Raw genomic sequence first — 27,107 nt, forward strand, 5'->3', positions numbered from 1 at the left:
CGTCTGCAGGAGCAATGGGCTCACATCTTTTGAAACTCTCTGCCCCATAGGGAGTGCTGGAAAGTCCTCACAAGGCATAAATACATAGGGCAAGGTGCTGAGCAGCTTCTGGAGTCACACAGCACCTTCCAAGACAAAGCATTCATTCCAGCATCTGGCAAGGTATTTGCCGATGTCATTTCCTCTAGCGTTTCCTAGGGGTTTTTGTTGGGTTTTTTTTTAAGATGCTACACTGGTGCTGATGCCTCTATTTTCTCCCGATCCCTAGGGTTCTCACTGCAGGGTGAAAGCTCCAGCAGCTTCTCCACCCCATGCTATTGACGATGCCCTGTGCATCTTCCAGTTGTGGACAGAGAGGAGGGATGCATGATCTGGTTTCTTGTGCTTATTCTCCTCCAGCAATATAGGGCGGAGAAAGCTCATTGAAACTGACAGAAAGATTTCCCTTGACTTCAGTGGGCTTGGGATCCGGCCTTGATAGAGGAAAGTCCATGTCTTTACAGTATTGCCCCTGGAGACAGGAATCTACTGCTAAACAACCTTAAAACATAAATAGGATGGACAATGCAAGCATAAGGAGATGCATATGTTCCTCCAAAGGGTTTGGCAAAGGCATGGATAGGCGTGTACACTGGATCACAGAAGGCAGCACATCTCTGGCAACGGGATAGGACCTCTCTGACCTGCTTTAACGGCTGCGATTGTCTCTCCTGCTCCCAGCTCTCCCATCTAGCAAAGGGATGTTGTACAGTCTTCTCTCCTCCCTGCCCCAACTCCTAAGAGACCCTGTGTCACTCCCCATAAACCGGCAGCAGCGGTAGGCACTGCAATTAAACAGGCTGTATATAATTCATTCTCGTCCTGAACAGCTGCTCATAGGTAAACAGCTGGGACAGTGGCTGTCTGCACTGCACCATAAAGGATGGCTGGTGTGAGGCATGCAGCATAAATAAATAATCCTGGTCCTGCCAACTAAAACATTTCTCCTGCCACCAGAAAACTAAAGCTGTGGAGTCCTCGGTGTTTGCCAGGCTGGTGAGAGAGGAGGAGCTTTGCATGAGATTTGGAACCTGTTCAAAAAGCAGGAGCTCAGCATGAACGTTAATGGGTTCATGGCCTGAGACAGCGGGGCCCAGAGCAGAGGGGCCTGGGAGAAAAAAACCAGCCACAGCGGGATGGAAACTGGAGCAGAAAAAGGAGTGAAACATTCAAATGAAAAATAAAAGTCTATGGCTCGGCATGCCCAAAGAGCCTATGGGAGTTAGGCACTTACATCCATTTGAATTTGGACAGCTAACTCTCTAATACGCCTTTGAACATCTCAGTCACATTTTGGCCGATGACGCTGTGGCCCAGAGGGAGATATTATGCTGAGGACACATGGTTGTGCTTGTTTATTCACCCCAGGGGCTTAGACACAGCACCTCTAGTATAATGATACTTAGGTCTTGTAGCATTCTCCAGTCGTAGAGCTCAGCGTGCTTTACAGAGGATGGTCAATTTTACTATCGCCCTTTTACAGCTGGGGTCACTGAAACACAGAGAGGAGAAGTGACTTGCCCAAGGTCACACACCAGGCCAGTGGCAGAGCTGGGACTACCAGTCAAGCATCCTGGCTGCCAGTTTAGTGCTTTATCTACTGGGCCATGGCAGACTTGGGGAATACTGCTAACTATCCCTGTGTGACCCAGCTACTGGAACAGTTGTTTGCACAATCCCTCGCAAAGCTACGTCTTTTGTGGGGACCAGTGTAGGGTGGGTTCGTTTGAGGTTTGTGACCTGTATATGTGACTTTCATGAACCCCAAATTTCAAAGCAAACCAGCCCTAAACACCAGATTCCATCTGGTTTCCACTTGAAATTACAAATCAGCCCCAGATTCACTCCACCTTCTTCAAACCTTTCTGGAAAATTCCTCTAAAATATAGCAGGGATGAAATGAAAAAGTCATATCAAAATGTACAAGGGTTCTGCAGAAATGACTCTGAAAACCTACAGAGTTTAATAGCAAATGGAATCCTTTTAAGGGGGGGGTTGTTATTTTTCCCATCTGATCGAATTCTCCCAGCTATAATTCTCTCAAATTCTAGAAGATGGTAAAAAAAACCTGAAGGATTTTTTTCAGTTTCTATTTGGGTCTCTCGGACTTTTCCAAAGGGAAACTTCTCTGAGTGTTGAATTCACAACCAAACCTGAAGCCTGGCCCAGCTTTCTGGCTGACAAGCTGGAGAAACCCCTGCCAGCCTGGGGCTGGGAAAGGATGTGTGTAGCAGTGCAAGAGGGAATGGCATTTTGCAGTGTGAGGCGCATGCTGCAGGGCGTCGCAGCATGAGCCTGAACGGGCAGGGGGAAACCTGTGCACAGAGCTCAGGAGCATCCAAAGCAAACCCAGTGTTCCCCAGCCTGCCACAGCCCAGCGGGAACGGTAACTAAACCAGGGCTTCGCAAGGACCCGCCGTGTCAGTCTGTATCACTTTTCCTTCCAAATCAACCCTATTCCAGCAGCAGCAGCAGCAGCAGCCTGCTTTGTGCCCTTCTCTGGCAGACCGACGGGCTCCTTTCCCCCACGCTGTCTTCGTCCTGCCTCACTAGTTTATATTGCTAATGTTTTCTTACATCGAGCTTATGGCAGTTTCCCCCAGCTCCTTTGCTCAGCAAGTTTGTATCTGTTTCATTCGGAAATGCTGCTTCTTGTCCCTTCCCTGCACCCTCCTCTCTCCCATCCAGCCCTGCTCTGTGTCAGTGGGTGGATTTTAAAGTTAGTATTGGCCCGGGACTGGTCACAGAGGAACAGCATCAGGCTAAGCAAATGGAGGAGGCCGTGGAGCCTGCAGCCAGCGTGGAGATGGATCATTGTTCTTGTTTCTGTATTTGTACTTCAACATAACCGCATTCCTGAACACGGACAAAAAGATGCTTCTGCTAAGGGCGGGGTGGGCAATCGCTCAGGTGTCCCTCCTATGGCAGCAGTTACAAAGTCCCCACGGGATATGTGCACAGCCCCCGCCCTGCCAGGCTTATAAAGGTCTGGAATAAGGAGCACAGCAACAGAACACAGAATTGCACTGTCCAGAGAGGAGGCTGGCGCACATTAGCATGTCCAAAGCCCCACGAAGTCAATAGGAGTTTTCCATGGGTGAAGCTTTGGATAACGATCTTTCTGGACAGACGAATGCAGGGATCCCTCATTGCACTCTGCTTCCCAGACAGAGGAGGTAGATAGAGATGGTGCCATACTGCTTGGGGAGGAGACAGCTGGGCTCCCACATGGGGCTGCCCTGGTAGAATCAACAAGATTCAAGATGGGAAGGGCTCACTGGCTCCATGCCAGCTTGCCCCTATGGGCCAGTGCTGGCTTGTGCCCTACATCTCCTTTTCATTGTCCAGGTGGAAGGCTGTGCAGAGAGAACCATGCTCCAGGGCCAGGGAGGGGTTTCTGATAAGCGGTGCTGATTGCACCTGAAAAACACACAAGCAAGGCAATGCTGCTGGCCAAAAATATGCACCTCACCCCATTGCAAGAGCCCTCTGCACTCTCTTCTGTGCTGCCACACAGCTCACATTCTCCCTTCCAGCTCCTTTAGGAGAAGGCGCTTCCCTTCTGATTAGTCTGTGAAGAAACAAAATATACCCGCTCTTAGCAGACAAGCACAACTACCCCGAAGAACCAGTGCTGACGTGACAGGTTGGGAACCATCCTCCCCATGCAGCCCTTCCACTGCCTCCCTGGCTCTGTTCCTTGTCAACAAAGCCCTCGTCTCTAGTGTGCTGCCTCAAAGCTGGCCTGGTCCAGTGCACTGAGCTGCTTCGTACTGGCTCCTCTTTGTATCAATGCAAAAACAAAGACATAAAAGGCATGGATACAGTACGAGAAGAAAATCTTTAGCTGGCCCACTGCCCACACTCTCTGTGCGCTGTTGCTGTATCCCGGTAGGATGCTAATCTAAGAGCAGAGCTCACAGGATGGGGGAGTTTGAGGGCCAGCCAGTGGACTGTGAGGGCTACCGCTTCCGAAAGCTGAAGCAGATCAAGTCCTTTGCTCTCTGGCTGAGCGTCTCCACCTGCAATTCACCCGTGAGCACGGGAAGTTTGCTTGTGATTTTTGTACTTGCGAAAAGAGAGGCCAGGCTGGAAAATGGCTTGAGAGCGGCTGCAGACTTGACCCTGAATTCTGTAGGATGCCACAAGCAAAGTGAGATTTGGTGAGACCATCCAGCTGAGGACATCACACCCCTCCAGCGGTGATGTGTTAACAAAGGATTTCACCACCTCCCCTGCCCCAAGCTTCCTTCCTGCATCATCTCTTTCGGTTGCTAGCTAGCTCCGTGGGCCCAGGGACGTGGGTTCACATCTGCAGCTGCTTCACAGCCCCACTGCTCTGCAAGACCCAGCGAAGGTCACGTTGGCTTCCCCAAGAATCTGTAGCATTCTGGGGCTCTCCCCAAGCGAGGGCTGTGATTTCCAGGAGTGGCCAGTGATTTCAGGTACTCAACTTGCAACGCCTTACAGGGGCGGAGCTGCAGAAGGTGGGGGCTTGGCCCTTTCTGGGCGTTTTAAGGTGTCTCAAACTGGGCCCCCAAAAGCTTTAGTCACTTTTGCAAATCTAGTGGAGGATCATTTCCAGAGAGAGAGAGAGAGAAGCCACAATTTAAGCAGCAGCAGCAGAAAGCCAGCTTCTCCTGCAGCACTGCAGCCGTTCGCCCCATGGCAGGGCACTGGGCCAGTACACTCAGGGAGAGACGCGTGCTTCCTGCAGCACAGCACCCCGCGTGCCCACACTTCTGCTGGCAGCAGCCTAATTCTCAGTGCTCTGTCCAGCCTGGCCTGAAACATCACTGAGCCTCAGAGCCTCTTCCTGACTGTCTCTGAGTCTCTCCTTCAGCTCCCAGGTGCATGTGGCCACCGCTACCTACCTGGCTTGTTTCAGCCATTGCTATACCCAGCACTCGCGGAGACGCAGGGAGAATTTCTCAGGTCAGTTACATAGTCATCAGGCTTCGTTCAGGGAGAAGTCATCGGTTTGCTGGAAAAATCCAAAAGTCCAGACAGCGTGTTTGTGAAAAGCGGGTGTTTGTGCACAACCTCTGCCTCTGGGTGCTTGTGTACAAGTGGCAGTTACAAAAAGAGAGGGCAAGCGAGCAGATTGCTGCTGCCACCTGAGATGCAGAGCAGGAGAGAAACATCTTGCACAAGAAAATCAGCCCCATGGAAAGAATTCCTGCAGCGGGATCCGTGCTCCAGGTTCTTGCTCCCCAGCTCAGCCGTGGCTGTGAACGCACACAGCCCCAGGAAAGGGCTTTTGTCATTTAAGCCCAAATTTTTCAAAGTAGCCTCTGGTTTTAGGTGCTGAAACTCTGAGGTGCTCAGTTTGAAACACCTTAAGAGGGCCTGACATTCAGGCAGTGCTGAGCACCCACAGCTCCCATTAAATTTAACTGGGGGCGCTAAGCACTTCTGAAAAAAATACACAAAGACCCCAAAGGAAATTACTTCATCACACATTGCACAGCCAACCTGTGGAACTCCTCGCCAGAGGATGTTGTGAAGGCCAAGACTATACCTGGGTTCAAAAAAGAACTTGATACGTTCATGGAGGACAGGTCCATCAATGGCTAATAGCCAGGATGAGCAGGGATTGCTGTTTGCCAGAAGCCAGAAATGGCCGACGGGATGGATCACTCAATGATGCCCTGTTCTGTTCATTCCCTCTGAAGCATCTGGTGTTGGCCACTGTCGGAAGACAGGATCCTGAGCTGAATGGACCATTGGTCTGACCCAGTATGGCTGTTCTTACGTTCTTATGTTCAAAATGGGGTCAGAATTAGAGGCCCCTTTGAAAAATGTAAGTCTTAATGTCCCCTTCTGGGCTGCACGTGGGGAAGATGTTCAATGGCACACACTAGATTTCTGAGCCCAACACCCACTGACTTTCCAAGGGAATTGGGTGCCTAGCTGCCCTCTCTGCCTCAGAAAATCTCCACCATGGTGCCAAACTTGAGAAAGGGCGAGGCCAGGACTTCCTCGGAGCAGCTATAACTTGGAGCCCCAGGGTGACGCTGTGAGATACTATAACAACGATTATTTTATAGGGCCCTGCAATGCGCTAAGTGTCTTCCAGTGCAAAGAAGGAGATAAGGCCCTTGCCCCAAAGATCTTGCAGTTCTTTATACAGGATGAAACAAAGGAGGCCAACAGAACAGCAGAGTTAGTTTGGGCGAGGACGGACTGGCATGACAGGGATAATACTACCTAGCTCCTATCCAGAATTCACCACTTCCTCAACAGAGGCTGGCACCCTGCCTGCGGGAAACGTTCATTTTCTCAACAGATTTCAAAACCAGATAAATAAAATAAGGGTCTTTGCTGACTCCATTCTGCCACGTGTCACTGAAATAGGGACTTGACTTAAGAGAAGTATCAGTGGATCAGTCAGAAAAAGGAGCAACCCAACGGGGAATCCCAGTAGCAGGGCTCCAACTTGTCTGACCACCCCATGCCCTGGATTGGGCAGTTTGTTTACTCTGTTAACGGTTGGGTTTTTGGGTGGTGGAGAGGAAGTGGATTAAGTCTTGTAATTTTTTCTGTGCCATTCTTTGGCTGACACCCCCTTCCTTCCCAATTATTACCAATAGAGCACTGTGCCCCAGATATTTCTCTCTGCCTCTGCATTTAAACCAGAGGATGTAGAAGCAACGGGGAGATTTACTCAGGATTCTTTTTTCTCTAATCTGTTTCCTTTCTAATACTCTTAGGCGTTACTCACAGCAACAGCAGGCAAAACAAAATCCGATGGAAATGTGCTTTGTACACCGACAACGTCCCTATTGTGCACAGGGGAAAATTAACTTACAGCACGGGTTATTAAGAGAGTTAATTAGTTAATGTTTGTGAAGTGCTTCAAGATCCTTCAATGAAAACTGAGAGAAAAAACTAGCTAATGGTGGAGCTCAGATGAGGCTCTCTCTATGCAAAACAAATTTCAGACAGGAAATCTTTACTGCTCCGAGCCAGGTCTTAAATGCAAGAACTTGGAAAAGCAAAAACTCAAACCAGGTCACTACATACATCCTTGTGAATAACGGCAGCACACCCGTCCAGGCTATCTTCTGTGTGCATCTGTGCCCACTAATTATTCTGCCTCAAACCAGCCTTCCTGGCTGTTTCCCAAAAGCCAATGCATCAAGGACCTCTGTGTCGATATTACCTTTATAGCAGACAGATAATAGGCGGTAACTACTCAGAGCTGGACTGTGCCAGACAATATAATGGCAAAAATTAAGTTCTTCAACAAAATAACTGTTCTCTGGGCACGTTAGAACAAAGCCTACTCAGGAGAGAAATGTATTGCAAGGCAGAACAATTACAGAGCAATTAGAGTGACCTTTCCCAGCTCACCTACAAGGCCCCTTCTTTTGTTCCCCATCACCCGTGTCAAACCACCAAACATTTTCTTTATTATCACTGACAGTAGCTAGCTAAATTATTATTATTAATAATACTCAGCACATCTATAAAAGCCGTGAGCCATTGATCCTCACAGACCCGTCTGAGGGAGAGCGGCGTTATTGCATGTTAATTTGGGGCTGAAGCATGCACACCTTACGTTGGTGAGCAATCCTTACCCGTGCAAGTGGTCCCATGGGGAGAAATTCACTCCAGGGCCAGCACTCCAATGCCTAGATACCACCTAATTCCCACTTCAGCCCTATGGGCACATAGACCTTGTTTTGGCTCATTGCACAGGAATGAATTTCATCTGTGGGTGTAAGGATTACTCTGGGAGGAAGGGTTCAGGCTTTTCTATTATCAGTGATTCCACAGAGCTGCCCCCGTCTCTATTTGCTGAGCTGTGCCTCTCGCCAGGTATGTAACGATCCTGCTCAGCAGACAGTGAAGCTGGTTGGAAAATTGTATTTTCCACAAAGAATTGTGGGGGTGGGAGCAGAAAAAACTCGGTGGGGGAGGGGGGAGTTGTTTTCAATTTTCATGAAAATGTTCTCGTTTTTTGCTGAAAAAAATGTCTACCAATTTAGTTTTTGAATTTCAACTTCCAGAAGATGTGAGGGGTTTTGCTGAACAAATGGAAACTTCAGAAATAAATGACTGCTTTTTGTTATCGGCGTTGTTTGTTTGGTTTAGAAGAAAAGGCCCTTTTTTGTCTGGCAATATTTCCAAATGAGAAGTTTTGAGCAGTTCTAGCAGCCAGGCTGCAATGCTAGGGCAGGCGTCACCTCCGGGAAAACGCCTCCCCCAGAACCCTCTCACCTCGCCACGCCTTCAGTACAGTAGCACTTAACGGGACCGGTCAGGGTGCCTCACTCTAATGCAGGGGTCAGCGAGGAGGCTTCGCTCACTGCTTTGTGAGGCTGGAGGCATTTAGGCTGGGATTTTCAAAGCCGTTGAAGGAATTTGGGTTTGGATCTGCGCGTTGAAATCTCCTAGGCCTGGCCTGCACTAGTAAAACTCTGTCGGTTAGGGGGTGATTGTTCACCAGAATAGTTAGACCAGCACAGCCCCTCGCATGGCTGCAGTTATATGGGTGTAAAGGTGTCTTAAGCCTGGTCTACACTTACAACTTAGGTCAACACAGCTATGGCGCTCAGGGGAGTGAGAAATCCACACCCTGAGTGCCACAGATTTGCCGACCTCATTCCCGGGGTAGATTTTCTGTGCACAGAAAGTCCCACTTAGGCACCCAGACTTGCTGTCTTGGCTGGAGAAGCGTGTATTGCTCTCAGCCCAGCCCAGGAGGAATTGTATCCTCCCGTCCCTGGCTTGAACGGTGGGAACCCTACTGACAGCCAGGGAATGGAGGGAAATAGGTTTTATTTATCACAAGACGCGACCACCCCCACCACCTTCCGTCTCTCACTGCCCCTCCCGCTTCCTCTCTCCTGAAGTCAGCTGTGGGGTGCCGAGGTAGCCCTCTGTCCCCAAGGTTATCTCCCTGGCAAAGCACAGACAGCTCTCCAAATGTCGTTATAAACAGGGACTCAGCATCCAGCGAGGCTGTTTCCAGTGCGGTCCCGCAGGGATCGGTTCTTGGCCCTGCACTGTTTAACACTTTTATCAGTGGCTTGGGAAAAAGCATCAGATAAACTCCAAATGACCCAGTGATCAGGGCAGAGGTAAATAATGAAGAGGACAGGTCACTGGTTCAGTCGATCACAAGCAAACAAGATGCATTTTAATGCGGACCAATGTAAATGTCGATATCTAGGAACACAGACTGTCGGCCATTCTTACATGATGAGGGACTCTGTCCCGGGAAACAGTGACTCTGAAAAAGATCTGGGGGTTGTGGTGGGTAATTAGCCGAAGACGAGCTCTCAGGGTGGTGCTGCGGCCAAAAGAGCTAATGCGATCCTGGGATTCGTAAACAAGGGAATCCCGAGTAGAAGCAGAGAGGTTATTTTACCTCTACACCTGGCACTGGTGTGACTGCTGCTGGAATCCGGTGTCTAGTTTGGTACCCACAATCCAAGAAGGACGTTGATGAATTGCAGAGGGTTCAGAGAAGAGCCACAAGAATGATTAAAGGATTGGAAAACCTGCCTTATAAGGAGCTCAATCTCTTTAGTGTAAGAAAGAGAAGGTTATGGCTGTGACTCGATCACACTGTAAGTACCTACATGGGGAACAAATACTTGAGAAGGGGCTCTTCATTCTCACAGAGAAAGTGATGACACCATCCAATGGCTGGAAGTCGAAGCTAGACAAATTCAGATGGAAATAAGGTGTCAATTTTTAACGGCGAGAGGAATTAACCACAGAAGCAACTTACCAGCCGTCTTGGTGGACTCTCCATCACTGGGAATTCTTAAGTAAATACTGGCTGCTCTAGTTCAAACAGGAGCTAACTGAGGGAATCCCTGTGGCCTGGTGTTACACAGGAGGGCAGATTTGGAGATTGCCCCAGGAGCTGCCCCACTCACTGTTTGCTCAGAGGTAACCTGCGTTCCTTGGACTGCCAGGTTTGCAGAGGCAAAGCTTTACATCGTGGTCTCTCTCTCTCCCAGTGTGGGGGCGTGGCACGCCCTCTGTTTTGCAACTCAGTGACTTGGCACTGAACATATCCAGCAGCTTGTGGTATTCAGGCACTGCTTTACTGTGGTGCACCAATAATCCCTTGCGTGCACATACTATTTTTCAGTCCCTCAGGCCTGGGTAGACAGCAAGAGTCTGGCACAAAAACTGCTTTTCCACCCATTGCACTGCAGGCTGGAACCTAGCTACGAATGCTGTTTGTGAAGATAAAACCATCCCCTGCTCTGTATTTCAGCCTCCTCCTGACACAACTGCACGTGCTCCTCTCCTGACTCATTTGTTGTTGTTTTTAATCCCAAGGAGATGAAACAATTTTTGACAGCGCTTCCCGCCCGCTCAGGGAATCTCCTGGTGGCAGCTGGCAGGTGAGCACAGCAGCAAAGGAAGCTGCAGACGTGGCTGGGAGACACAGGATCAGACCATGCAGCGGAGGAACAGCTCATCCCAGAATTCAGATCAGGTGCACTTTGTGCATTCATAGCCAGGCGTAGTGGAGGGACTTTGTTCTGTGTTGCTAATTCCAGTGGTTCCCAACCTTTTTGAGTGAAAGCCCCACTAGTTAACACTGGGTAAAGCAGGTGCCCCCCGCACTGCCCCCCGACCTAGCCATAAACACATAGAATGATAATAACAAAGCCACTAAATTATATAAATAATAATAATCAATGACTCTCCCTTGAGTAAGAAACTAAGCCTTCCCTGGCGCAGCCTCCACCACACGCCCCATATTGCTCTGCAACTTTCCGTCCTTCCTGGACGGAGGGTAATGGAGGTAGCGGGCGCTAGCGGGCTGCCCAGGGCTTCTCCAGGCCCCCCCCCCAGTGCAGGGCTGCTCCACTCTGGCCAGGGCTTGCGGCTGTGGGGGGCTGCACCTCTGCTCCATCTGGCGCAGAGCTCGGGGCTGCTGCTCCCTCTGGGAGGGCTGCTTCTCCGCTCCGGCTGGCGTGGGGCTGGGGGGGCTGCGCCTACTTGGCGCAGGGCTCAGGGGGCTAAATGATCTCAATATTACTGAAGCCTCACGGACCCCCCTGTAATCTTTGGTGCCCCCCCCCCCCAAAGGGGGTCCCGCACCCCAGACTGGGAATCGTTGGTCTAAGGCCAACATTTTCAAATGCAGAGGCCTGCCTACAATTACTGGCTATTTAGACTCAACATTTTAACTTGGGTGCCCAAAAGTAGGCACCTAAGGCCAAATTTAGGGACCTAAATAAGCGTCACGATTTTCAAGACGCTGTGAACATCCTCAGCTCCCCCTGGCCACAGGAAGAGCGGCGGGAGTTGAGCACCTCTGAAAATCAAGCCACTTTTCCCCAGACAATTCAGAGCCTTTTCAGAGTCTCCAAAACTCTGAGTCACTTTTGGAAATACAGACACCGACTCGTGACAATTTTGGCCAAAACGCTTGCTAACTTTTTGCTTCGCCTTGGGGTAAAAGCGCAGCATCTGCCTGCCATGCTGAGCCCCTTGGTTCAGCAGCTCCAGAATGACATCTGAGAAGGCAACTTTAGAGATACTGAAAATGTTGAGGTGCATTCTGCCGTTAAATGTATGAGAATGATTCCTTTCCCCCCTCTCCTGCAGGTAAGATTATGGCTCAAATTCCAACTTCCACTTAATGGCTTCATCAAGTTTATTAAACTGAATCGGCAGGAACTGTAAATATTCTTTCCCCTCCATTACGCTACATTGATCATGGGTCCTGAAGACCTGAGATAAACTTTCGCCGCATTTATTTTAATAACTTCCCTCTTGTTGGCTCTAAATGTGACCAGACTGTTGATGAAGAGATTGATATGAAACCAAGAAGCTGCAGCTGTGTCCCTAGTGAGATTAGCAAAACAGGCAAAAGGGGCAAGGATCTTACCACTTCATCCCCTCCAGACAGCTCCGTTTTCCTATCGCCGGGAGTCTCAGCCTGCTCACATGCTAAATATTCGCTCAGTGCTGAGACGGCACCGTTAATTCAGAGTGAACGCGAAATCCAGTCTTGAAGGCTGTTTGGACGTCTATCCAGACAGCACAAGCTGATGCAGGAAAAATGTGCACTGTCAAAGAGAGGCATTTTGTGATCTGCTGCACGGCCTGAACTCCATACCCAGAGGAGGGTGAGATGTAGGCAGAGAGGTGTGTGCTTCCTGCTGACGTGGCTTTCACCGTAGGGCCCGTCTGGGGCTTCTCCACAGTGCTGGGTCAACCCAGTCCTCCCGCTTGCTGGGAAGAACGTGCTGCAATTGCCTCAGCATAGAAGAGTCCGTCCCAGGTGCTCGCACTAGGTTTGGACATTGGAGATGGACCAACAGGCTGACGAGGCTATTCAGGGACCAGCTGATCAGGGTGGCATGTCCCTGCCTGTCGCCCAGCCAGCGTGGGTGCTGCCATGTTATCTCCTCACCCCCCGAAATACCTCGACTGGTGCTCCTGGGGTTGGCATTGCAGCATCCCAAGGGCTCGCGTTCTAACGTTAGTGCCCTTCCGATGCAGAAAGAGGGTGAACGTCGCCTCTCCTGCACAGAGCTCAAAGCCAGGGCAGGGCGCGCCGCAGGAGGAGGAGGGAAGGTATTCGCACACACACCCCCCAACTGGCAGCCAGAGACCAGGGCACAGAGGGAGGCTGAAGCATGATCAGTGTTTAGGAGTCACTGGTATCTCCAAGGCACCTGGATGGCATGGGGAAACTGAGGCCAGAACCAAACGTGTTTGCTTGGAGTAGTGGCAAAGAGTAAACTCTATTTGCTGGAACAAGGACTCAAACCCCCAGTGGCTGTGTGAGACTCCCGGCTTCCCTGCTCAGCAGAGGCAGCTGTCTCAAAACCGGCAGCAGCAAGCACGCTAAGAAATGACCTTGGAGAGAAGGGCGATGTGCTGTTGGCATAGCTGGCAATGAATTGCAGCCTCCTGGTCTCACCAAACTGCCGTAGCCAGGCACGGAGCAATGCAGGATCTCATCCCACGGGGCCCCCTCTGCCCTGCAATGGGCCATGCACAGCTACTGTTGTGTGTGTGCATGCGTGTGTGAGTGAGCGTGCATGCGCACACCTGGGATGTCACAGTTGTCACTATCCGGTACATCACGGCCAGTCAGAACTTCCCAGCTGCACCAGAGCTAAAGGTCAGGTTCACCTACCTGAAAGCACAGCTCAGCTAAAGTAAACTCTCTCTTGACTGTGAGCAGTGCAGGGACTATGGCACACAGCTGAGCATTTTGCACTCCATGCGGCAGCAGGATTAATGTACATACACATACACCCTAAGGCAGGCAGAAACCCCTCTCCCCCGTCCTTTGCTTCAGTAAGCCATCCCGCTCCTGCTGGTCTGCCTGCTGCCCCTTCTCACTTTGCCATCACTGCCCCTTTGTCCTGATCAGAGTGATCACACAGGAACCTAATTCACACCACCTGCTTGAGAGGAAGGGCGAGATACGCCAATACAGGATAGCCCGTCACCGCATTCCTTTGCTATTCAGAGAAGTCACTAGCGTGTCATCTCATCTTCCCGCAGTGAGTGACAGCTATCCATCAATATTCCATTTGACGAGATAAATGGTATTTCCACCTGGGCCAGGTTTTCTTCCTGGCATTCGCGCTAAGAACACTAAGGTGAGCACTGACAGTGTGTGGGTCATGCATGGCCAGCTGGCATGTGCACAGCTGCAAGTTCTGGCGATTCACTGCCCCAAAGCTAATGGGCAGAATGCTGCCAGCTCTCGTGCTGTTTTCTGTTTTTCTTAAAGCCCCAATTCCTGGAGTCATGTGAGAATCTCAGCTTACATTTCAAAAAATAAAAAGTTTCTACCCCTATGGCGGTGGAGAAAAGCTTGAAAACGGGGCCTCTCAGCGTTCATGAAACAGAAGGCAAAATAAAAACTACCCCACCTTGATTATTTTTTGGAATCTTATGACTTATGAGCCAATCTGGTGGTTTAAGGGGGGCTCACTCTTGATGTTTGAATGCTTGGGGCTGGCGGCACTGCATGGACATCTCAGGTATTCCAGGCATTGCAGGTCCCCAGGGACACTGATGAGTCCAAAGGAGTTGAGGAGATGAAATGGGTATCACAATTGCCTGAATGTCACACAGCTACGGAGTCCCTTGGACAACTGGGCAGGGGGACGCAGCTCTCAGCCGATGGTAGTTTCAGCACTGACTGCGTGCTGCTTTGTAAAGCAGAGCCTCAGGCATCTGAGACTGGATTGCACCCTGCAAGGAGGCCATGGCGGCTCTACCCGATGTCTGGGGTGAAAGGGGGGGTGTAGGGTTGAATCCCAGCCGTGGAGCTCCAGGGAAATGTACTTCCCTGTGAATGAATCCTAAAAGCTCTCCCAAGCAAAGCCATACTGGGAGAGCACAGAGCTTGGGTGGGGGACTGCTAGGAGACACCCAGAAATCTGTGGCGTGGCTTATTCAGCAGGCAACACTCGGAGGTGCTCCACTCCCATGGTGATGAATGGAATAGGTGAGCAGCTGCTCAGAATACCAAGTGCCTGATCTGACGCCCACTAAAATCAATAGCAAGGCTCCCACTGACCCCAGTGAGCTTCGGCTCAGGTCCCAAGGGAGCAGGAGATCAGACTAGGATCTTGAAGGTCCTTTCTGGCCTTAAAATCTACTGTTAAAAGCCCTGTTTTCTGAGCATGTCCAACCACTGCTCACAGGCACCTTCCAACTTACTGACAAGAGTTCCTGCCCTCTCACAGCAGGAGGGAATTAAAATAACAAGGGCACTTCACTTCATCATGCTTGGCGCTAGATAGCACTTTCTATCTTCAAAGCACTTGGCAAATCCTAACTAACCCTTCATCTGAATAGACGGCCGGGCTCAACTTGGAAAAGCCAGCACGCATCCTCTCCTGTCAGCTGCAACCCGCTCCTTTAATCAAAAAATGATTTACACCAGCACTTGCCTGCCACTCTTGATTGGTCTTTGACCCGGTGCCCTTGAAATTGAACTCTGAGAGTGAAAGTAATTATCAGGCAGCAATTACACTGCACTAAATGGTATATATCGCACAGAAGGTGGGTGTTTACATGTGCAGGTATGTATTTATTTTAAAAATCTTTTCTTGTAAGCGCAGCAGAGGATAATGGAGGTAGGGAGATCATCACTAATCTCACTCCAGTCAGGTTTCCAGCCACACGCCATGGCAGAGCCCTCCTGTTTGCTCTTCTCGGGGGCTATCATTTGGGCTGATTTAATTCCTGTGCCATGCAAAGTGGTAACACATGACAGTTTGCCGCTCCCGTTGACTGGCACGCACAGGAAATAAAGGTGACAGTGATGTATAAGGTTTGAACTACTCGGGATGCTCCATCTAGCAAAAGGTATAAATTGGATTATGTTGGGGAATTTTCTGCGAGGGGAGCCTTGCCGCTGGAGTGGCATTTCCATATGCTGTTGAGCGACGCACATACCCATAAAATCTGATACGTTTTCCCGGGCCTCACTTTGTGTATTTTTATGAGTCCATTAAAATGTGATTTACATTTTTTCAATCCCCCTCGCCCCTGTTCCCTTGTAATATGCCCCAGGGAGGGCGAATTAGATTGGAGAGAGACCAGGCCCATATGGCCAATTGAATTAGACTCTTCTAAGCGTGCCGCAGAAAGTAATCGGCGTTTGAAAGGTGGAGCCTGGACTCTGGATGCTCTTCTTGTCCGAACTGCAAACCAGCTGCATTTTTTAAAGTTTCTTGTCATGTTCCAGCAGCCAGTGCCATGATGAAGGGATGTCTGGCTGACTTTTAGTGGCTAAGGGCTTGTCTAGAAATCGACTGGCGTAGCTATTCTGGAATAAGAGGGTCCACATGGAGAGTTACTTCAGAACAGCTCTCGGGCTTTAAATTCACACCCTACTTTAATCCACAATTGCTTCTCTGTGTAGACAAGCCCTTCGCTTTTCAGCACTAGCAGGTTGTCCGATTGCACGGTGGGTACCTGGGGTACCTGTGACTAGGCAGGTAAATGTTGGCAGTGGGAAGAGGCCAAAGGACACAGCTCCTGGCGGCATTGCAGCAGGATTTCCAGAATTACCCAGAACGGCGGGAGTGTCCCCTAGCAGGTAGGACATTGGACCAGGAGTCAGGAGGCCTTGGTTCATATTCTGGCTTCACCCCACAGACTTCCTGTGTGACGCTGGGGAAGTCACGACGCCCGGCCTGTGTCTCAGTTCCCCATTGAGGAAAGGAGGATAATACGTCCCTACCTCGCAGGGGTATTGCAAGGAGCAAATGGCGTTGGGAGGGCCAGAGATGATAGAATTGCCAGACCGGGTTAGAGCAGCAGGTGGTCTATCTAGTCTCCCTCCGTAGGCTGCAGAAGAAGGGCCAAGAAATGCTGCAGGAGCAGAAAAGCAGTAACCTGCCCCCAGGGAAAATCCCTTCGTAAAACCATCTCTATGAGGGACCCCACTATGCTAGTCCACCCGGTCAGAAGAGAGTGCTTACTGGCCTCCACACAAACAGTGGCCCTGCCAGGCTTCATTCCAAAGCTGGTCTGTCCATCTAATGCAGGCCACATGCCACCGAGTGCAACACATTGGTTAAAACTAGGCAGAGCGTTACTGATGATCGCACTAACGCTTGCTGTTTGTGAACCTGCAAGCAGGTGGTCTGTGCTTCAGTGGAATGGATTCCCCCAGCCCCTGTTCTGCGGTGGTGAAATGAATTACCAGTTCACCTTTCAACCCTGCGCTCTAGTAAAATGTATTGATAGCACTTCAGGGTTCACAGCGCAGAACTGATGTGACCCATCACACTAGCAAACTCAAATTGTGGCTAGCTGAGAGAGTCAGTTTTAATTCACGATCGTACTGCTTATGTTCGCAGCAATGGGTTAAAGTCCCAGAACTGCTGGAAAAGCGGTTTGGCATGAAGGGAAGCAACAGAAACGTGTCAGTGTCAGAGCTCTGCAGAAACAGGATGTGTGCAAGGTCCATCAATTGATGAATAAAATTAAATGGGCGGGGCAGTATTCTCATATTTCTACCCTTAGTAACCCTGGCTTTGAGGTCATCCACAGAGAACATTTGCAATTCGAAATTCATTCTGTCTTCCCAAGTTACCTAAGTCACATGCTATTGCATCTCATTCCTGATTGGATGACATATAAAAGTAGTCGAGGCCCTACAAATTGTAAATTGTGAATCATACAGTGAAATAAATTTCGCCCTTAGTAAATGTTCCAGCTTAAAATTTGCTTTTCATGCATATTTGTGTTTGCAAAGTGCAAATGCTGGAGTGCTAGCGGGGAGTTAGCACAAAAGAGCTGCAAACACTGCCAGATCAAAATTTGCTTTCAAATTTGAAGAGTATTTGCAGAAATTTCTTTCTCTGCTATTTGCTCAATTCTGCTAATAACACGCTGCCAGCCAGGTTCAAAGACAGATGAGCAAGCAGACCTCTGAACAGCCGCTGTAATTCTCTTTTCTATAAAGAGACAGAGGCAGATTAACAGACAAAGAAGCAGCAAGAGAGAGACTTTACCAAAAAAAAAAAAAATCATTTTCAGATAAAAAAGGCTCAGCGGTTGATACTGAGGAAATGGCAGAGATAAGGGAATGCGTATACCTTCGCCCCACAACACAAGGGGGATATTTAAAGCATCTTTGGTGCAAAAAAAATATTACATCTGAATTATTTTTCTCCCTGCCCCACCGTTCTCTCTCCCTTTCAGACTCTTTAAGCCACTGCAGGTGCCCAGAACCTGCAGTCTGTCTTAGTCTCCATTTTGCTGCCTAGCTGGTCTGTGCATTCACACAGCAGGGACTCAAGCTTCATTTACGATGAGTGACGCGTCTCCAGCCGCAGCTGTCGATTGCTGCCACCTCTGGAGAATGAACCATGGGCCTTTCAGCGCTTCACTGCAGCCACCCAGCGGGTGCGCCTTGATTGGCCATGTGCGAGGCAGACCAAAATGGCAGGCGGCCTGCTTGCCCGAGGAATCGGAGCGCTGCTGCGCTGAGGCGGGGTTTGCGCCATAGTCGGGGACGGTCGGCATTAGAGGTTGTTTATGCCTAAGGTATTCCATTTGGCTCGTCCCTGTCCTGGGGTGAGAGGAGCTAGACACATCCAAGCACTAATGACACCTCACCCACACGGGAGGAGAGCCAGCGTCGTGATCCCCACCCTCCAGCTGGGAAACCGAGGCGCAAAGAGGGATATGATTTGCCCTAGAGTAACAGAGCAGGGTGGTTGCCCAGCCAGGACTAGAACCCAGGAGTCTGGACTCCTCGACCTATGCACCAACTGCTGGATTCAGTGGAACATCCTCGCCCTGGAGTGATGCCGCTGAATTCAATAGAGATCCACCAGGGATGAGTCAGAGACAGCGCCTCATTGCTTGCTGGTGTTTACCCACCTACTCATGAGTCTGGCACTGAGTAAGCTGTGTGCAACAGCACGAGTAGACCCTGGAAAATGAGTAAGCCCTGAAATGGAGAGGCATCGAGGTGGGATCCTTAGGCCTGTCAGGTGGGCTTAATAACACATTGGGGTCCCATCCAGTCCATGTCCTGGAACCAAAGCAGATTGCGCTCTGTTGTATACCCTAAGGACTTTTGGTTCATACATTTGGTCCAGTCCGGTTTAAATTCCCCAGGCAATAGGTTCTTGGACATGGGATCATATGTAGCAAGGGTGCTGCAGGGATTCCTACATATGTCACTTCACCAAGGGCCCTGAGAATTCATCAGGGGAGTTGGCATTTCATAGTTAAACACAATGTGCAAGGAAGGCAGCTTCCAGCTGCTCCAGGCAGTTTCCTCCAAGGAATGACACAGGTTGAATTTGGTTCCCAGTGTGTTTGAAAGGTCGCAAACTTTGCTAGAATTGCTTGTTAGGAGCAGTGGCAGCCAGAGACCCACCTCCCTCCATTCGGGTTCTTTTCCTGTCTTGGTTTTCTCTTGTCTCCGTGGGCAGCCCTGGCAGGCGTGGGCCAGGGAGTGGAACCCTGATTTATTTGCATGAGCCACTCTGTGAATCATGTCTGATATTAAACCCAGACAAAAAAACTGCTGAAAGCTGTAAAGTAGGAAGATTTTAAAACCCTTTTATGTGTGATGATTAGCACAGCCCTGATTCCTCCCGATAGCAAAACCCATCAAACAAGACAAGTGGGGGCTGTAAAGTAAATATTGAAATGATCAGTTAAAGCGAAACGGGGATATTTGCATTAGGCAAGCATTGTAATTCTCAGGCACACAGCTCCATGGTGCAGAGCTCTGCAGTCTTCAGTTCAGAAACAGAAATCCCTTAGTGTTATTCATTTAGCGTGCAAGACTTATAATAGGAACAAACATTTCCCCCTTTATGTCTTGTGGGGATAAGATCTTTGACGCATCTGTTTGGTGACAGACCCATGAATGTCTTGCAAGAATCCATAGCCAACATCTTCCACTCCAACTCTTCCACTCCAACAAGCACAGGACCTTGTCATTTGAGTCGAAAGAGAATCTCTTTGAGCTGTTTGCACGTTAGGGCCTATGACACTCACCTCAGTAGTTCTGATTCTACCCAGCAGAGGGCAGTGTTGCACCCAGCCTAACCAGTTCATTACAATACCTGGTGCCCAGACATCACAGCCCTCCCATAGCACTTTACATTGTCAGACCAGTGTACTGACACTGACTGACCCTCGCAATAGCCTGGCAGATGGGTAGCGTTTACTGCTGGAAACGTGAGGCTCACAGAAGTGGAGAGACTGTCAAAGGCCACACGAGGAGTCAGTGGCAGAGTGAAGATGAGGACTCGGGATATTCTGTATTCTCGTCCTGTTCTCAATGCACAACAGTTACCTTTCAGCACGTGCGCTGTCTCCAAACCTTCATGCGGAACGAGCCCTGAAGGAATATCGGCATTGCAAGAGCAGGGGTCCATCCAGCCCAGTATCCTGTCCCAGGCAGTGGCCAGCACCAGCTGCTTCAGAGGAAGATGCAAGAACCGGGAAGGTGGCAGCTCTGTGTGAATTTGAAAGTGTCTGGTTCTGCTTCGCCAGTGAATATCCACACCTGCTCGCACCCCCTGGCTCTCGCCTAGACCAGAAGCAGAAGCACTGCAAGGCTATTCACGCGGTATCCCCCAACTGCTCCGGGCAGGAGGTACTCAGTATCTTCCTGCATGAGCTCCAGCTGCGTTTGCAAACCAAAGAGTTCAGAGACATTGAGTTAAGCATTAGGCCAAAGCAAACTACCAAGCATCTGGATGGTCTCCTGCCTCTGAATTATTGTCTCCCTACCAGAAAGATACCCAGGGAGCTATTGCAATTCCTGCAATAAAATCCCCTGCTACTCACCTTTAGGTAACGTCAACAGAAGGACTTTACCTGCCACTGAAGCGAGCGAGATCTAGATTGCCTAATTAATATGGCAAAATAAAACACGAACATGAGATGAATAATACAAAGAGATTCTGCGACGTGGCATCCAATCCCAAAGACAAGCGATTGCAGGGAGGTGTCCCCTGTGCACTGAGAATGGCTAGACAGCAGCAGAGCGAGACAGGGCAGAACTGATTGAAACTGGAAATCAAATGGGTTTTGAGAAGAATATACACGATAAAGCAAACTATCTTGCTGCGTTCGCTGGCTGTTCCTCATTGAAATGCAGCTGGAACTTTGCAGATGACTTGGCCTCTCTCCTTTTGTTCGTAGATAAAGGGCTAAATTACACCAATTAAGGGGGGTGAGAATAATCCAGTTTCATTTTTCATCTCACTTTGTGTGGCACGTGCCTGCAATTTGTTCCGTTTTATTCTTTAATAGCATTTGCGTCCCTTGGTGGTTTTCTGCCTGTAAACAGTTGAGCGTTGTGTTTCATATACAAGAAACGTGGCCAAGTACAAACCTGAAATCCAATTTTTTTTTCAGCTGAGCTGCAATTTCAATTAACATATGCCTTGTTTTGCCCAAGGGAAGAAATCCTGGTTTAGCAGGAACAGGGGGAAGATTAAGACTAAGGAAAAGCGTGGCAGATAATGAAGGACACATACTCATTTCTGCTCCGATAGATTCTGCAAGTGCCCCGTAGATGCCAAAATTAATTGTTTAAATTATTTTGAATGTGTTTACAAAAATCACCTTGTCAATACAACCAGGCATTTGGATTCACACGCTCTTCCTGTATTATCTGCACCTTAACATTTTACAGGCAAGCTTCATCACAACTGACTAATTTGTTCTGAAGACACGTTTTTTTTTTCCTTCCCCTCACAACATTGCCAAAAATATGTGGAGAAAATGCAGATCATTATTTTTTCTCCGTTAGCCACCCTGCTGAAGCTGCACTGCCTCCATCTTCAGTGGTGCTACCGTTCTTTTGACAGAGAAGTGTCACAGGGAACAATACGGTGCCTGGATTGTGTGGGTGTGGCAGTATGCAGAACCCCTGGGGTACCGCCTGGTAACTGGGATACCACTGAGCCCTCTGAGTCTGACCAGTTTGAGCTCCCTCTCACACTGTGATGCTGTGACAGGCCACAAAGCGCTGGCAGGTATTGCACATACACGGCCCTCCACCGGCAGGGCCCACACCCATCTTAAAACAATGACTGCTTTCCAGCCACTCATGAACAACAACAGAGACACTTCAGCTGGCTCCCCATCCAGGGACCCCAAGATTATACCATCTATCCCTGGTCTAAAAGCCTGACCAGTGGAAATTAGTATCCAGTCCACCCTGCCCTCAGAGTGGAAGGAATGTGCACCAGGTTTTGTTACTGAGCAGTTTGTCTAGACACAAAGACACACTGGTTAAGATAAAACATTAAACACATTTATTAACTACAAAAAACTAAGTGATTATAAGTGGCAAGTGTAAAGAGATTAAGAGAATTCTTTTACTAAATGAAATAAACATAAGATTGCAGTCTAAATTCTACACACTAACAAGCTCTTGAATTAGCGATGTCTCACTCTGGTTAGCTGGTACAAGCAGTTTCTTAAAGGCAGGCTGGGCAACTTTCCCTGCCTGGGTCTCCCCTCCCGCGTTTCAAAGTCCTTTTGTCTTTCAGACGACCCGTCAGGTGTTCAGATGAATGGGAATGCTGATGTCAATGCTTCACCTTTTATAGTCTGTTTCAGCTTGCTAGAACATGTGACATGGCAGCTGCTTCCCATGGGTCAATCAACCCCATTGTGCACATGCATCCTACAGCCTTCACTGTAAGGAATCCCTGGTAGTAGCCACTTCACCGTTGTACCTGAAAAGCTGGGTTAGGTGGTTCCCACCTCACAACACATTCTAGTGGCATCTACAACTTCCCATGCTATGGTAGCACATACGATCCAACAGGATATTAATGTTTAGCAGATCAAGACATTTAAAACAATATCAAACAAGGCGTACCTTGTACAGAACCTATCATAATTCCACGACCTCGGTGAATATGGTGTTTCTGGGACGATGTTCTCAGATACAAAGGGTCACCATGGGCTCTAACGGTGGCCAGCTCAGGTTAAGTCTGAGAATACCCACGGGATGGTGAAATAGGTGAAATTCATCCCTCAAAGACGAGCCCTGCAGGGCTGACCCAAGCACCATGTGGCAATGGAGGGAGCGCATGAGCACAGTCAGAATCTAGTCCTCAGCCTCACGTCCCTTCTTCTAACCCCAGGCCCGTCTCCAGGGCTCCTCTCAGCCCAGCCCATCTGGACAAAGCATTTCCCATCGAGCTCCCTGCCTGCCCCTCCGCTCTCTGACTGGCACGGTAGTTAATAAGGAGTGCTTTTCTTCTATTCTGCTCAGGGCTGTGATGGAAAATACTTCGGCTGGAAGTGAGACAAAAATCAATAGTCCATTCCATTTCACAGGGCGACTGTCACAGTAACTAGATAAAAGTGGATTAGGTACTTGCAGCTTGGCAGACCAGTGTAGCCTGGCATTTCAAGTCAGTGCTGAACTTGTATCTGTGGCTAGGGGATTCCATCTGTTCTTATCAATTAAAGACCAAAAGCCCAGAGCTGGCGCTAGGGTGCTGCACTGAACAGCAAAACGGCACCGGAAGGGCCTGGGTCCGGGGTTTACTTTTGCAAGGAGTCCTGATGTTTTCAGCCAGCACGGTTTATTAATTGTCTTTCAGATTCCGTTACGGCTTTTCAGCCAAACCCTCTCCCTTCAAGGTTTATTTCAATAGGTTCCTTCCCCAATGGCCCATTAACTGAATTGCTTCATTTACACACTGAGAGGAATAAACAATTACCCCAAGTAGAAGAGCAGAGGCTGGTGGGAGTTGGAAGAGCAACGAGGGGATGGATGCGCCTGAGCCTACAGCCCTGGATTCGGACTCTGGAGTTCAGCGTTCGGCCCCTGAATCTGTCCCACACTCCTTGGGCATGTCACTGGTGGCCAGGGTTCTCCATAGTGCTCGGCTCACTGAGGGGGCAGGGGAATGGAAGGAGGAATCCCGTGGAACTGCTGGGGTATGGCGCTAGTCCTCTGCATGGGGGGATAAAGCCGTTGCTGGCTGTGAAGTGCTGCGGTCCTGTGGGGATGGGGACCAGACAAACACCCAGCCAGCTGGGGCCTGGTGGACACTTTTCCACACTGCAAACCCGCGTCTTGATTTGGCTTGTTCTCAGGTCCGGCCCGAGAGAGGCCCAGGAGTAGGCAGGGGTGCTGCTGGTCTGAGCTGGTAGAGGGAGCAGCACAGCAGCTCAGGCCTTGGAACGGAAGGCACAAGGGCAGGGATGGTGGTGGTGCTGTGGCAGAGCTGACTGGGCCAGGAAGGTACCGAACCAGGGACAGCCAGCTAGTCAGAGTTTCCACTCATCCACCGATCCCGTGGAGGGCACTGGGACAAGAGGCCCTCAGCATCTTTTGCCCTAACCTCTCCTTCCCCAACCAAAGCTCAGAGGCACTTTTCACCAGGAAGAAGTTAGCTTTTCCGTTCATCCCCGGCGTTGGCAGGCCACAGGGGCAGCGCTTAGCCAATGCACCAGAAGGTGAAGTACTTTCTGGATCCCAAGTGCCGCCATCAGTAGAGACCAGTCCCTGCCAGAATACCAGATTCATTTCCACGCGCCCATAGTCCTCACACAGCCCCGGTGCAAAGGAAGAAAAGAAGCCAAGATGCATGCATGCAGGCTGGAGTCGCAGGTCAGGGAGAGAGGGGCAGCTATAAGTCAGTCACCATAAAGGCTGAGGGAGGCGACAGCTGTCAAATAATATAAAAACCTACCATGTTCATCCTTCTTACAATTGTGCCAAAGACTTAATGCCCAGCCTGTCAGCAGCGAAGACAGAAGCTATTATGGAGACAAGATTGGAATATTTCAGAGGCAGCATTGCAGCTGGTAGCAGCCCCATCTCCACAGCCTGATACTGACGTTATGGAACCGGCAGTGCTGCCGGGAACAGGATCTAGCATTGCAGATTAGATTAATTCCCCCTTAGTACATTTTAATTAACTAATGCTGGTATCAATGAGCTGTCCCCAAAACATCATTGCAACTTTATTCATTATTATTATTATTATTATTGCATTTCTTCGTGTCTGTGCTGTGTCCCTGTCTCTCGCCTCTCTCATACACACGTCTGCATTGTTTCTTTGTGTGTCATAAGAAACAGCTCTTAAAAGTACAATACTCAGTTTCCCAGGTAGACACATGCTTTCCTCATGATGAAATTCACCCCAGGGCAATGTGCAGCACCGGGCCCCGGCATCACTAAGTCCCAGTTAGCCTCTTCTGGGAAGGCCAGCACCCGAGAGCTGGTCGGGCAAAGATTTCTTTTTTTCTTTTCCCACAAAAATTGTAGATGAAAACTGAAGACTTTCATTTGCCTCAAAAACAATTGTTGAAATCTTTTGGGTTTTCGTTGATGACCCACCTTTTTTTTTTTTTTTTTTTAAACAAACTTGACATTTTTTGTGAAAATTTCCTTCGGTGAAGATTTTTTTCATAAAAAAGAACAAGACGAAATTGTTGAACCACTCTGTTATGTCCCATGTGACACCCACTAAACCCTGTTCTGAGGTTTATCTGGTGCCTAGGACTTGTGCGGACCCCTCTGCTAAGGGTGAACTTCACCCTCACAGACTGCAACCAAAGGAGTGAAGGAGGCTGAGAGACTTTGGCATTTCTTATTCATGGAAGATGATGGGCAAACAAAGAGCTTGCTCTTTAGCTCTCTATGAATCAGGCTGCTTCCACCACACAGCCAAGGCCATGGTGCTCCTTCAGCTGCCACCTGAAAACCAACTCCCTTCCAGCAGAAAAGACATTATGCCCAGCTCATTTTTTATTTTAAAACCTGACCCTGCATTTCTCACTAAACTTCAACAAGATCTGAAATGTCTTTTTTTTTTTTCTTTTGAGTTGTAAAAAAGTTCCATTTACTTTTCTTTTCTTCTGAATTTTCACTCAGCGCTCGGGTGAGACAGGAAGTAAAAACACCGAAATCCAGCAAGAAAGGCTCAGGCGCTATTCTCTGCTGGAATTTCCAGGCTTGCTGAACAGGGTTCCCGGGAGCAACAGATTTTCTCCCTGTGCTAGCGGATCCTGATAACGTCAAAGGGAGGAGAGGCGGGAAGGGACTTGTCACGTCACTTAAAGGCTCCTGGGATTCGTTCCAATGCCATGGTGCTGGGCATAGGATAAGAACCAGAGGAGAACAGAACTCAGCAGACTAGATAGTTCAGCTAGAAACTTCATTTCGGAGGGTTAATAGAATTAGACTAAAATGCTTAAGCAGAACTATTGCTCTCTTTGTATGGCTGATCCTTCAGGGAACGGATACGAATCTCATCATCCTTGAACCCTTTCACAGCGGCATTGGAGACCGAGCAGAGCAGAGCTACAGCTGTCACTAGCCTAAACATCAGCAGTGAGTTACAGGTCCTGGAGGCCAGTTAGGATGAGCAGGGTTATTAAGTGCCTGCAGCTGAGGCACTGGTGGCCTATAAAGGGTGCACCGGGCTATTAAACTACTTCAACTGAAGCACTGAGGTCAGGAAGGATGATCAGGTACTGTCGTACGTCTTTCGGGCGTAGTGCTTCTCTTCAGCTATACCGGAGATGCCATATCTGAGGGGGTGATGCCGGGCTTGTAACAGGCAATATGGATGGAAGCCTTCAAGCCACCTCGATGAACATTTGTTTTCGGTCAGTAATGGAGTGTAAACATTTCCTCCCATGCTGCTTGGGGGGTTATATTATTTATATGTTGACACTGAAGCAAGGTGAGGCTGCAAATCTATATAAACTACATTTCCACCAGGCAGAGTCAGCAAAGTTTGTGCAGCACCAGCTGTTGTGCAAACTAAATTTAAAGGCTTACACACAACATCCAAACGCTTATGGTGCATCGATTCCCTTCTCTAGCCAGAAACTGTGTAAGCCTGGCTACCAGGATGCAGCTAAAAGAAACAAGCTTATTAGCCTTGGGCATCTTTTTCTTTTTAAAAACATGTTTGTTTGTTTTTTTAAAAATTAGGATATTTTAAAATGGTTGGATGGAAATGGTTTTTAAAAATACACAACTTGGGGACTTTTGTAAGCAAACGTGGCTTTGAGACAATGATTTATCATTTCTAAAGGACCTTTTATCCAAAAAGGGATTCCAAACTACCCTCTTTACAAATTATCAACATATTCACAAGTTACGTGTGTACAGTATTCAAGGTATTCTTTTTTTTTTAACCCACCATTGAAAAGCAACCACCCCTAGGGTGGAACATGGAAGCTATCGGTGCATATAAGCGCCACATCACTCTTCAGGGTATGAAAAACCCTACCATTGTTAACTAAGATAAGAGATTTTGAGATTTGTATATATCGTCTCAAATTCCATTTGAACGCGAAAGTACCTACTTTTGGTTTCAAACCCATAGCTAAAGATTTATCCCGACTATCTTTATAACTCAGTGAAGAGTAAATCTTTTTTCTGCAAATGTTCCTCTGAATATGAAGCAAATTTAATTCAGCCAAATTCACGAACCTTATTAGTATTTACACTACAGCTGCATCTGGAGGCTCCAACCTAGATGAGGTTCCCATTGTACAGAAACATAGCAAGAGACAGTTGCTGCCCCAGAGAGCTTGCAGTCTAACAAACAAGGCAGACAAAGACTGGG

At 48.9% G+C, this 27,107-nt stretch overlaps 1 protein-coding gene across 1 annotated transcript in view; it reads left to right on the top strand.

The window, feature by feature from the left end:
- The first annotated feature begins 3,963 nt into the window (after nucleotides 1–3,963).
- Nucleotides 3,964–27,107, top strand: part of CSF3R (colony stimulating factor 3 receptor) — a 147,417-nt gene continuing 124,273 nt past the window's right edge. The window contains exons 1-2 of the mRNA XM_067533767.1: nucleotides 3,964–4,202; nucleotides 4,883–4,974. Of these exons, the coding sequence (XP_067389868.1) occupies nucleotides 3,964–4,202; nucleotides 4,883–4,974 (331 nt within the window). The remainder of the gene's footprint in view (nucleotides 4,203–4,882; nucleotides 4,975–27,107) is intronic.

The sequence above is a fragment of the Emydura macquarii genome, unplaced genomic scaffold (assembly GCF_026122565.2).
Source record: "Emydura macquarii macquarii isolate MOO-44397 ecotype Brisbane River unplaced genomic scaffold, CSIRO-AGI_Emac_v2 contig_3348, whole genome shotgun sequence".
NCBI classification, from domain to species: Eukaryota; Metazoa; Chordata; order Testudines; family Chelidae; genus Emydura; species Emydura macquarii.